We start from the raw sequence: 13,846 nt of genomic DNA, 5'->3' as shown, positions 1-13,846 counted from the left end.
CATTCTAACTCTCTCTAAACTGATTTTCACACAGATTTTTCTGCAAACATCACACATGTAGCTATGATACAGGACAATTGGGTCATATTTTAATATTCATAGTGGGATTAACAGTAATAGTGTCATGCTTCTGTCCTGTTTACATTCCTGTCTTCGTCCTCTTTTCTTTTGCTTCAGTTTAGCCCATTCTTGACTTTGTTTTCACTTTTTTGCTGCTTGATTGTTTTCATTCTTGTCTAGTTCTGATTATTCATGTTCATGTAGTTTTCTGTGTCTTGAGTTTTGGTTCTTTATTGTATTCTTGGTTCTCATGTATTGCATTTTCTGTTTAGTCATTTATTGGTTTTCTTTCTGTTACTAGTTTTGTTCTTGGTTATCTTTTATTTTATTAGTCGTATGTATTGGTTTAGCTTTTCACATTCTTTACATTATGCTTTAGTCACAGGTTTTGCTTATTGTTTATCTTTATTAGTATTATTAGTATAATTTTTTTTTATTTTAAATTTTTTATTAATTTCTTATTAGTAATTTTGTATTGTCATTGTATTTATTTCTATATTTTATTCAGTGTCAGTTCTGTTCCAGTTTTGTTTTTATTATTAATGATCTCCTGGTTTTTCACTTTGCTTAGTCATGTTATCTCCTAGTTTTTTCCCCTTTTGTTTTGCTCACTTTTATTATTGTCTGCCTTATGCACGTCTCATTTTTCTCCGTTAATTTTCCAGTCACTTAGTTCCTTTGATTCGTTGGCATTCCGTTTTCCTCCCTCACTCTCTTGCACCTGTTCCTCGTCTGTCAGTCACGCCCAGTGTTGGGAATCATGCATCAAAAAAAGTAACTAGTTATAGTTACTTCTCCCAAAAAGTAACTCAGTTAGTAACTCAGTTACCAGAGTATAAAAGTAACTAGTTACCTGACAAAGTAACTATAACATTAAATTGTTGTTCTGGAACGAAAACAATAAGACATTTTCTGCCATTATTACATGTAAATAATGGAGTACATTCATTAATATGAAGAGAGAGACAAATAATATATGTAATGTAAACTTGATCAGAATTATTACTACACTGCAACCACAAAAATAATCAAGAATACAAAATGAACTTTCTCTAAAAATAAAGGCATATGTCTCACAGACTCAACAATCAACTCAATTGACGGAAAATATATAAAAGATTGTATTCAGTGCAAAACAGTAAAACAAAATGTGCTTCAGCTACAATAATGAAATGGTAGCTCTCAGTGCAAAACTAAGCATATGATAAAAACAAGAACTAATAAATATTAGTGTTGCCAAATATCTGACAGAAGGCTATTTCAAGTATTTTCAAAGTAACTAATTACAAAAAAATGTGCTTCAGAGAGCTTATAAGTATCATCCAGTGCAAAAAATTTAACAATTTGAACAAAATATCAAGTATATTTAAAATAAAGGTAAAAAAAATGTTATTGAACCCCAAGCATACTGTGAACATGCTTAACAACAACACTGATTTGACCCAAAAAAATAACAACATGGTATTTTCTTATTGCACAACATAAAGGCACACCAGTTTACAACACACTAACGCTTGAACCACTGATTGTACCTCAAGAGGAGCAGCTTTTCAAATCTTTGGTCAGAGAGCCTGTTCCTTTTGGGTGAAAATACAATCTTTCCAAGACTAAACAGTCTCTCTACAGGTGCACTTGAAGGAGTGGCTGCATTATAACTTATGGAAATTCTCTTGACAAGAGGAAATCCTTGCAAAGTCTCCATTCCTTGTAATGATGACCTGAAATAGTCAGCAACTTGATTTTCAGCAGCTGCTGAAGTGTCTTCTTCTTCTTCAAAGGAGAAGAAAGCATCTTCTTTAGCTACAGCTGATCTGTCCATAAACTGTGACGCACAGCTGGTTCCTGGTTTGCCTTCCTCCAGAACTATTTTTCTACACTCCTCTAACAGTAGTGCCTTGGCCTCATCTTTCTTTTGTTGTGACCGCAGCCAACGCAGTTTAAATCGTGGAAGAGTTATAGCAGCTATGATTGCCTGTTTATTCCCCAACACCTCCGAAAATCTTGTTCTGATTGCCTGTAATTGTAAATGAGAAATACAGAATTAATATATACGAGGTCTATTAGAAAAGTATCCGACCTTATTATTTTTTTCAAAAACCATATGGATTTGAATCACGTGTGATTTTGTCAGACAAGCTTGAACCCTTGTGCGCATGCGTGAGTTTTTCCACGCCTGTCGGTTGCGTCATTCGACTGTGAGCAGGCTTTGAGTGAGGAGTGGTCCAGCCCCCTCGGCGGATTTTCATTGTCAGGAAATGGCGGAATGATTTGGGCTTTTTTTCCATCAGAATTTTTTCAGAAACTGTTAGAGACTGGCAGCTGGAAACCATTCGAAAAATTTATCTGGCTTTCGGTGAAAATTTTACGGGCTTCACAGAGAATAAGGACTGTTACTACAGCTTTAAGGACGCTCGGCGCGCCGCGCTCCGTGCCGCCATTGAGAGCCACAAACCACCGGATCATTTCTAAACGGATGGCTCTGTGGATCCGAGACCGTCGCGTGCACTTTCTCTGGTTATCACAAGAGCTGGACATCAAACATTTTCCGGCAGATTTCAGTTTTAACAAGAGATTTTGTCATGGAAAGCCAAGCGGAGGCTTCGCGCCTCACGACCGATTTGCTGATGGAGCGAGACAAAGGAACACCTCCGTTTTGGTCTCACAGGACGGCTTTGAGATGGCGTTCAGACAGCTGTCGGTGGTTTTTCCATCGAGTGATTATCCGAGAAATTGTGGATGTGCCTGGACATGCCAGAACATGTCCCGTGAGGCTTCATCACGGCGTTGCAGCTTTTCTCCTCTCCATGTTAGTTGGGCTTATCCAATGGGCCGTCACACCGAGATAGCTTTTATTGTGTGCGGTCCAGATGTCTGCTGTTGTTAAGAGGTAATCCAATTGTTCAAACGTGGTTTTAAGTTCAGCATTCATTTTCGTGTATTCTTGGTCAATAAACTTGGAAAAAGTTTTACGACACGGGGGGCACACTCCTGCTCTCACTGGGATCTTGGACACGAGGGCTTTAAATGATGCGGACTCCACAGTTGATAAGGAGAGCATATTTTCAACCACATACCATGCAATTAGAGTATTCGGCTCAGGACGTGAGACGTTTTGCTTCCCCGTAAAATCAAGTTTGGTTTGTTTCGACGGCGTCACGTCCTCATCCCCGTCACCAGAGCTCACGCTGACTGCAGGGCTAACATTAGCAATCAATGTTGTTGTTGCGTGACTCGAAGAAAGATGCTTCATGAGATTAGAATTACTAGACACACTTGTGGACAGTGTCTTTGTTCCGGGACACAGGGTGCATCTAACATGGACATTTTTCCCTTTTACTTCAATGAGTGAAAAGTAATGTCGGTACTTCCAACCTGAAAAAGCAACTTTACACGTCGGCTGGTTCGACGCCATCATCGCTTGTTTTGATGCACAGCTGTGTACAGCGTGGCTTTAGTGCGAGCAGAGTGCCCGCCCACTTGCCTCCTTTAGCCAATCATCATCACATATCGCCGCCAGCACTGCTCCACACACCACAGCAGCAGCCGAGAGAAAGACGCTGCTGCTGCTTAATGCCGATGAAACAGCTTCAAACTAATGCGCCACGTTACATTCTGAGTAACTATAACGGCGTTGTGAACACGACCTAAGTAATTAGTTAGATTACTCCATTACTGATAAAGTAACGGTGTTAGTAACGCCGTTATATTTTAACGCCGTTAGTCCCAAACTGGTCACGCCCCCCTTTCCAGATCCTTCGTCCTCACGTGCACCTTGTTTTCCTGTCACCGTCTTCGTTATTTAAACTGCGTCTGTTCACTCCCTCACTACTCATTTGTTGATGAAGTTCATCACTTACCAGCACTTCGTCTCGTCCTGTTTTTGCTCTAGCTGTGTTTTGATTCTGCTCTGTGTACCGGATCCTGTTTTTGCCTGAGCTCTGAAAACCCAGTTTGCTTGTGTACTGACCCTTGTTTTTTGACCACGTCCTCTGTCTCACCCTTGTCTGGTACTTTTGCTCAGCGGACTGCCTTCCTGTTACTGAACCCCTGCCTGTAATAAAGACCAGTATTTTTACTCATACATCCAGTTTAAGAGCCTGTATTTGTGTCCAGCCTCTGTCCGTGCCTCGCCTTCGCTCAGCCTGACAAATAGAATATTATGATATAGCCTAGACTGCAGGCAGGTATTTTGCAAACACTGTAAACACATACATTATACATAAATACACACAAATATATGATAGAGAAGCAGATAGTGGCAGTAAAGTCAACTATTTTAGTAATTTGTAGGCAATATATTATTAGGCTATATATATATATATATATATATATATATATATATATATATATATATATATACAGTGAGGAAAATAAGTATTTGCACACCCTGCAATTTTGCAAGTTCTCCCACATAGAAATCATGGAGGGATCTGAAATTTTCATCTTAGGTGCATGTCCACTGTGAGAGACATAATCTAAAAAAAAAAAAAACAACAAAAAAAAAAATCCGGAAATCACAATGTATGATTTTTTTTTTTTTATAATTTATTTGCATGTTACTGCTGCAAATAAGTATTTCAACACCTGCCAATCAGCAGAAATTCTGGCCCTCAAAGACCTGTTAGTCCGCCTCTAAAAAGTCCACCTCCACTCCACTTATTACTCCAAATTAGAAGCACCTATTTGAGGTTGTTAGCCGCATGAAGACACTTGTCCACCCCATACAATCAGTAAGACTCCAACTAACATGGCTAAGACCAAAGAGCTGTCCAAAGACACCAGAGACAAAATTGTAGACCCCCACAAGGCTGGAAAGGGCTACGGGGCAATTGCCAAGCAGCGTGGTGAAAAAAGATCAACTGTTGGAGCAATTATTAGAAAATGGAAGAAGCTAAACATGACTGTCAATCTCCCTCGGACTGGGGCTCCATGCAAGATCTCACCTCGTGGCGTATCAACGATCCTAAGATAGGTGAGGAATCAGCCCAGAACTGCACGGGAGGAGCTGGTCAATGACCTGAAGAGAGCTGGCACCACTGTTTCTAAGGTTACTGTGGGTAATACACTAAGCCGTCATGGGTTAAAATCATGCATGGCACGGAAGGTTCCCCTACTTAAATCAGCACACGTCCACTCGCCATGTTTGGAGGAAGAAGAATGCTGAGTACCATCCAAAAAACACAGTCCCTCCTGTGAAGCATGGGGGTGGAAGCATCATGCTTTGGGGTTGTTTTTCTGCACATGGGACAGGATGACTGCACTGTATTAAGGAGAGGATGACCAGGGTCATGTATTACGAGATTTTGGGGAACAACCTCCTTCCCTCAGTTAGATCATTGAAGATGGGTCGTGGATGGGTCTTCCAACCTGACAATGACCCGAAGCACACAGCCAGGATAACCAAGGAGTGGCTCCGTAAGAAGCATATCAAGGTTCTGGAGTGGCCTAGCCAGTCTCCAGACCTAAACCCAATAGAAAATCTTTGGAGGGAGCTCAAACTCCCTGTTTCTCAGTGACAGCCCAGAACCTGGCTGATCTAGAGAAGATCTGTGTGGAGGAATGGGCCAAAATCCCTGCTGCAGTGTGTGCAAACCTGGTGAAAAACTACAGGAAACATTTGACCTCTGTAATTGCAAACAAAGGCTACTGTACCAAATATTAATATTGATTTTCACAGGTGTTGAAATACTTATTTGCAGCAGTAACATACAAATAAATTAGTTTAAAAAAAAATCATACATTGTGATTTCGGGATTTTTTTTTTTTTTTAGATTATGTCTCTCACAGTGGACATGCACCTAAGATGAATATTTCAGACCCCTCCATGATTTCTAAGTGGGAGAACTTGCAAAATTGCAGGGTGTTCAAATACGTATTTTCCTCACTGTATGTTATACATCAGAGAAAAGCATAATATATACAAATCAGAGTATCAAAATCATTCAAACATAAATATAAAAAGTTATATATCAGAAAATGATAATATATAAATCACATAGCATATCAATATACTTCATATCAGGACAGAGAGAAAGGCTGTACAAAGCAGAGAGAATAAAATGTATACATAAACTGTCAAATTAACTCAAGAACTTGACATGCCCGCCCCAAACCATATTTACACATGCAAACTTGCTTGTGAAAGTTTTCCAGCTAAAAGCCCTAAAAGAGGACTGTATACAGAGCTCTCTGTAGCTCTGAGCACTTAAGACTACTACTAATAATACATTCTATTTATATAGCGCTTTACATAGTGCTAAAAGACATTATTATAGAAAGATAAAAAAGGTGTGTGTGTGTGTGGGGGGGGTGGTCCTGCTGGCTGCGTTGGAGGAGTCTTGGGTGTTGGGAGGGCCTCGTGTGCTTCCTGTCCCGGAGGTTGGGTCTCGCCTCTTGTCTGGGGGCCGGGCCCTGCCCTCATATGACTCAGTGGTCCCTGCCTGTGCTTTGGGTTCGATTGCAATGGCTCCTTTGCTCCCCGTCCCCGATAGCGCTCACTCCTCCCTTTGGGGTCCGTGGTCCGGGTGGTGTGGTTCTGGGGCCCCCCCTTTTGTGGGTCCATGGCGGCACCCTGTGTGCTTCCCTTGAGTATGGGGTTGCTTCCTGTGCCTCCTTGGGGGGGTGAGAGGTGCGTTCCGGTGCTGCCAGGCCATTCCCCTGGTGGTTAATCGGGCTGCCCCAGTGGCTCTGGTGGCTGCCCATCTTGGCCCCATGCCCTTCCACTGCCCTTTTCTAATGGTTTCTCCTGGAGCCTTGCGTCCTGGACCCATTACCGTCTGTTGCGTGCACTCGGTTGTATGGCTTCTGATGTGCCAGAGTGGTCCACATCATATGGTAAGGTTCTGTACTTTGTCTTGGCCCAACACACCAGCCACAGTAGTGATCAGATATTTAGCTGTGATCTGGGTCTCTGTGCATGGATGGTTGTATATTTGTGGCCGTCACCACAGTTCAGTTTTGGGTGCTCTCAAGGGGATCAAGACTCTGGTGTTCTGGATTAGGGTATGGATGCTCACTAATTAGACAACAGACTGTTGCTGTCACTGTTTGTTCATGTGTGGTTGTTTGTCATGGTATGTCGTATGGTTGGAGCCCCGTCTCCTTGGTGTCTCACTTCACAGTTATTGTCTTCTCCACTTGTCTTTGGTTCTTGTCTGTCTTTGTGTCATTTTGGTGGTCAGCCCTTCCTGATCGAAGTTGTCCGTTGGCTTTGAGTAGGATGGTGTAGGCTGATCGGGAAGGGCAGATAGGGGTCACACACGCACACCACATTCACTCATGCACTACATACCTTCTGTCTTGCAAGAATAAATTGCATATATGTGTGTATTAAAGTACATAAATGGTTCTGGCAGGGTGGCATTTACCATTACTATATATGCAGACAGGGGAAAAAAATAAGAAAAATAAAAAAATAAGCAAGAATACAAAATCAAACCTTCACTGTGCCCTGTGATAGATGGCTGCCACATGTCTATGGTGGAGAACAACAAAACGAACCCTTCTTCCATTGTGGCATTTTCTTTTGCAGCCAGAATCCTTATTGTTGTTACATTACTGCCACCTGCTGCATCAGTCCATTATAGCAGCACTAAATCCTCTTGATGAGTCCAGTGTCTTTCAAGTATTTAAAAAGCCAACACTTCCCCCTCTCACTTGATCTTATGGCTAAAATAGTTGCTACAGAAACTTCTTTCAGGCCTTATTATTGATTTCCTTCAGTTTTTACTCTTTAATAGATAAACCATTCAAAAATGATGAAATATATTTTGACTGCACACTGAAATCGGCCTGCATCAATTTTGTTTTATTTTGAAAATTTCATACACTGCGGTACAGCTGGTGCACAGGATGTATGTTTTTTAATGTTACTATGCTGTATGTGCCTGTGGGCTTTTCCTGCTGACTGGCATCAGTAGTTGGGGTGCAAACTCACAGAGTTTGATTTAGGAATTTATTATGGGGCAGTAATTTGTAAGCATACATTTTACATGTAAATATTAATAAAGTCACTGTTTTATACCACAAATGTTGTTTTGATAGGTTTTAATGTCTTTAAATGATTTACAGATACTTGCATGAAGTTCCAGTATATTTCAGTGCTCATTGCAGGTTAAGGAAAGACACTTAAAAAATACTTTTGGCAAGTTCAGTGACATCTGTCCAATGCTATGGCATTTATATTAAGTATATGTGCTACAGTACGAGACAGGTATCACTGAAAGAAGGTCTGCATAGAAAGATTCTTTAATTACAGTAAGGCTTCCACATACCCCAACCTACAAAAAAATATGTAAAATTGAAATTAGGTCTCTCTAGTGGCCCCGAAATGCCTCTAAAATGCGCAAAACCTGTAGGTCCCAGGCCCCCGCTGATTTTCAGAGTTTTTTTTCTTTGCCCATTCTCATCCCTGGGGTTAAGAGGGGCATAGTTGGTGTGTGTGTGGGGGGGGGGGGCTTCGATTTTTATCCATGATTATGCTCCCAGCATATTTACTGAAAATAAAGTGTGTCGGACCTAAATGAGATGGTGAGGACTCTTTTTCCAGGCGTGTGATAATGCAAATAAAGAAAATGTTTAAAAACGGCAGGGTGTTAAGAGGGCTGTAGTTAGGGGGTCTGGGGAGCTGAAGATTTTTAGTCATGCTAATGCTCTCCAGAAGCATTTACTGAAAAGTCTGAAGGACCCAAATGACATGGTGACATGCTGAAAAGATTTGCTTGTTCATGTTTACGACATATACATATTAATAATACTGATAATAATAATAGTGTGTATGTGACAACAACAAGCTAAACAATTGATAAATACATTAAGACAGTAAATTAACATTAAAGAATTACATAATTAACAAAAAGGGTTGAGTTCTTCTTCTAAAAACTGTTGCGGTCTAAGGTTCAAAAAAGATTCTGTACTCACTCGCCATTCCAACTCATTATACAAACTTTGCGTAATTTATTACCACTCTTGAAAAATGTCAGCTACCAATTTTATAAACAATACCCAATCTAGAGCCTGTGGATCCCCACAGACAACATGTTAGTCAAAATATATTTTGAGAAACATTTGTTTGTGTGTATGTTTGTCCCGCTGCTCTTGACACGTGGATGACTGTCAACCTTAGAATTGCCTTTAAGGGTTTTTGTTTTGGCAATGGTCAAAAGTTTGGTTCTTCCCTCCGATGTCCACCAAATTTGTCATAAATATGGATTTGGATTCTGAAATTGGAAATGGAGCAGTCACACATACCCCCCCCACCCCAACAGTGACATCAGTATTTTCTGCCTTTCACCATATTTGTTGTCCATTCATACGGACCCTTGGGTATTCTCAAATTACAATGAGATGGCACAGTGTATTGATGCAAATCTGATATATAATAAATTATCACTCTATAAATCTAACAAATGAAAATTAAAAAAAATAAATCTTAATGAAAGCTGGATGATTGATGGACAGAAGGGTGTTGTGATAAGGTTTCAGGAATTCTTGTCACAGCCCCTTAATGGTTAGTGGAGCCGATTCTGTAGCGTCAAGTGTATGAAAGTCCAGGACTCCACCTGGAACACAGCTTACTTCCACTGCCAAGGCTGGTACCCATTTACAGTTGGGTGGACTGAGACAATACAGATGAATTGTCTTTTCTGCAGTCACAGAGAGTTAGTGGGAATCAAACCCAGCTCTACATACTGGTGATCCAACTCCTTGCTGCTCCTGCTATACAAAGGGGAAGAATGTAATTGGTGTGTACAGACAGATTAATACAGTTCTTTTTGGGGGAATACCTAAAGCGTAGAAAAGCAGGTTTGTGAGCACAGGTTATAGGTTCAATCCCTGACCGGACAAAAAATACTGGTGGGGAAAGTGAAACAACAGCATGTGTCTTCCACTCATTACTCCCACTAATGTGTCCTTGAGTAAAGTTATCCTTAAAAAATGACTCCTAGTTTCAAACTATACCCATTGTTAGACACCATAGTCTCCATTAGATGGAAAAGTGCCACAAAACATCACATTTTACGTAGGTTATTTTATTACATTTGCATAAAAACAAGAAGAAAATAAGTCAGTCCCTTCGGCTGCTCCCTTATTTTTGCACTTGGGGTCGCTACAGCAAATCCAAGGTGGATCTGCATGTTGAATTGGCACAGGTTTTACGCCGGATGCCCTTCCTGATGTAACTCCACATTACATGGAGAAATGTGGCAGGGGTGGGATTTGAACCCAGAACCTTCTGAACTGAAACCAAGCGCATTAACCACTTGGCCACACCAATGTCGTGAAATATTTATTTGAATTGTCACCAACAATTTAATAAAATAAATATATGAAATGTGTATTTTACAATCTTGATTTCACAGGTACATTTACACCCGTAAGGTGGATGTGACATTCTCCTCTGCACAGTGCCTCCACTGGATGGCCTCAAAGTTTGGAGTGATGCAGCTGATGGAGGACATAGGCCGGCTCTTCACCAAACTCCTTCCAGAGGATTCTTCCTTTCACACCCAGGTGTCCCTTTACACGTATTCAGTGGAAACAAAGGATGTGGTCCTCCAAGAGAACTGTGTCCAATACCTGGCCTGGAACTATCAAAACCTGACTAGTTCTCCAGCTTGGGGCAACTTCCCTGTGGATCTCCTAGAGCAACTTCTGGTCCGATCTGACCTGGTGGTCCCAGATGAAATGTTTCTCCTTCAGACCGTAGAGAGCTGGATCACACACAGGGGTAATTCTACCTCTCTGGAATGTCAGGCCAACCTGCTGAGTCACATTCGCTTCCCGATGATCCCAGCTGTGAAGCTGCATGAGCTGCAGTTCACCTCCCCACTTTACAAAACCCATGAGACCCTCTATCGTGAAGGTATTGTTAAATCTCTGTATTTTAATGTCCTGCCGTTCAGCAACCTTACCAGGAGTCCAATGTTCAACAGAGATGATGATGACTATTCTCCCAGGATCTACACTGCTCAGCCATGGAGTACAGAAATTGACCCAAAACAAAATCAAAACCATCCTGCGTACTATCACAGCAACCCTTATTTTTATCAAGACTTCCATGCATATGGCACAAGCACGTCCTTCAGCACACCTGTCCACAATAGCATGATCTTTCAGGACAAGAAGGTTAACTGGGAGGCAGCTGTCTTCATGAGTGAATCTGCATGTTTAAACCGAGGTCTTCGGTGTGAGTCGTTCCCTGTTGCGTGGTTGAAGGCCAAAAACACTCTCAGCCAGTACGGGAGCAGCATTGTCTTCCATAACAGACTGCTGATCGTGTGCCAAGGCAAATACATCTGTCAAGTTCAAGACTTCAAAGCAGACCTGGCTCACACCAACACCAACGGGACCCAGGTTCTGGCTTATCCCTGCGCTTATGACAAATACATCTACCACTTTGTGGTCAGACCACAACAAGTCTGACCGACCAAAAGCAGTTCTTGGTGTTTATACTTAATCTTTTGATCCTAGTCACCTGGACCTTTAGCCTGTGAGGTCTTCTGATCAGCTCAGTGTCTGTGTGTCAGTTGTGCATTTATTGGTTGATTATTGCAGCAACTGTTCTTTCTTTTCAAGTATCCTTACGTGCATCTTTTACAAATACAAATAAACCACTGTTAAAGTTCCTTGTTTGTGTCTGTTAACACTTCAACAGTTTTTAAATTGAAATCATATATATATATATATACGAGGTCTGTCCGTAAAGTATAGGTCCTTTTTATTTTTTTCAAAACCTATATGGATTTCATTCATATGTTTTTACATCAGACATGCTTGAACCCTCGTGCGCATGCGTGAGTTTTTCCACGTCTGTCGGTGACGTCATTCGCCTGTGAGCACTCCTTGTGGGAGGAGTCGTCCAGCCCCTCGTCGGAATTCCTTTGTCTGAGAAGTTGCTGAGAGACTGGCGCTTTGTTTGATCAAAATTTTTTCTAAACCTGTGAGACACATCGAAGTGGACATGGTTTGAAAAATTAAGCTGGTCTTCAGTGAAAATTTTAACAGCTGATGAGAGATTTTGAGGTGATACAGCCGCCGCGACGCTCCGCCACAGGAAAAACACCTCTGTTGGAAGCCTTGAGGACAAGTTGGAACATCTCCAGCTGATAAACAATTTCTCATATACTCACTCCACTGAAAGCCATCAAAAGCCAACGATTTTAACAAATGGTTATCAACACGGAGGTGTTTTTCCTGTGCCGCCGCGCCGCGTCGGCTGCGTCCCGACGCGCGGACCCGTCCGCACGTCTTTCATTAAAAAAATCTCCTTTAACAGTGGAATATCCGGATAAAATGCTGAAACTGACTTCTTCTGAAACTTCTCTGTTCTCTCACGACGTCCTGGATCAATAGAGCCTGAAATGTGGAGGTTTTAAGCTTGAAACAGGCTGATGACGCTGCCTGAGAGCGCTGAGCGACGTCTCGCACCGTGAAAAGTCCTTAAAGCGACAGAATCGCCTCAAAATCTCTCATCAGCTGTTAAAATTTTCACTGAAAACCAGCTTAATTTTTCGTACCATGTCCACTTCGATGTGTCTCACAGGTTTAGAAAAAATTTTGATCAAACAACGCGCCAGTCTCTCAGCAACTTCTCAGACAAAGGAATTCCGACGAGGGGCTGGACGCATGTCTGACGTAAAAACATATGAATGAAATCCATATAGTTTTTGAAAAAAATAAAAAGGACCTATACTTTACGGACAGCCCTCGTATATATATACGACGTCTGTTAGAAAAGTATCGGACCTGTTTATTTTTTTCAAAAACCATATGGATTTGAATCACGTGTGATTGCATCAGCCAAGCTTGAACCTTTGTGCGCATGCGTGAGTTTTTTCACGCCTGTCGGTTGCGTCATTCACCTGTGAGCAGGCTTTGTGTGAGCAGTGGTCCACCCCTCTCGTCGGATTTTTATTGCGAATAAATGTCTGAACAATTTGGAGCTTTGCTGCATCAATTTTTTTCCAGAAAATGTGAGAGACCTCCAGGTGGACACCATTCGGAAAATTAATATGGCTTTCAAGGACGATTTTATGGGGATTACACAGATTAAGGAGTGCTCCAGCCGGTTTAAAGACCGGCCACAGCTGCTGAGAGCGCCCCGCACTCCGAGCGCCGATCGACAGGCTCAAACCCCACTGAAACAATCAGATCATTTCCAATGTGAAGGCTTTGTTGATCCGGGACGTCGTCTGACTTTCACAAAAAGGCAGAAGGCGTGGACATCTGCACTTTTTTGGCACATTCCACTGTTACAGGAGTTTTTTTCATGGAAAGAAAAGCGGAGGATTGCGCCACCCTGCCGCTCATGGCGCTGGACAAAACCACCTCCGTGTTGGTCTCACAGGACGGCTTTGAGATGGCTTTCAGACGGCTTCCGCTTGCTTTTCAGTCGTGTGATTATCTGAGAAATTGAGCATGAGCTGGACATGCCCCAACATGTCCTGTGAGGCTTCATCACGGCGTTGCTTTGCGCCATGCGGCTCTGCCGTGACTCGCGCAATTCCTCCGCACGTCTGTCTCAATGTGCCGAAAAAGTGCTGATGTCCACGTCTTCCGCAATTCCTGTGCTAGTCAGATGACATACCGGATCAAGACAGCATCCAGTTTAGAAATGAACAGCACATTCCACTGTTACAGGAGTTTTTGTCATGGAAAGAGGAGCGGAGGAATTCCGCGTGTCGCGGCGGTGCCGCATGGCGCAAAGCAACGTCGTGATGAAGCCTCACAGGACATGTCCAGCTCATGCTCAATTTCTCAGATAATCACACGACTGAAAAGCAAC

General features: G+C 42.0%; 1 protein-coding gene across 1 annotated transcript in view; it reads left to right on the top strand.

Annotated features, from left to right (window-relative positions):
* The window catches only part of LOC117528734 (galectin-3-binding protein B-like), a 32,775-nt gene extending 21,088 nt beyond the window's left edge, over nucleotides 1–11,687 (top strand). The window contains exon 5 of the mRNA XM_034191370.1: nucleotides 10,412–11,687. Coding sequence (XP_034047261.1) covers nucleotides 10,412–11,484 — 1,073 coding nt within the window. The 3' untranslated portion in view covers nucleotides 11,485–11,687. The remainder of the gene's footprint in view (nucleotides 1–10,411) is intronic.
* The last annotated feature ends 2,159 nt before the right edge of the window (nucleotides 11,688–13,846 follow it).

The sequence above is a fragment of the Thalassophryne amazonica genome, chromosome 16 (genome assembly GCF_902500255.1).
Source record: "Thalassophryne amazonica chromosome 16, fThaAma1.1, whole genome shotgun sequence".
Classification (NCBI taxonomy): Eukaryota; Metazoa; Chordata; class Actinopteri; order Batrachoidiformes; family Batrachoididae; genus Thalassophryne; species Thalassophryne amazonica.
Note: the sequence above shows the minus strand (reverse complement) of the source record. Positions and strands in the feature narration are given on the sequence as shown.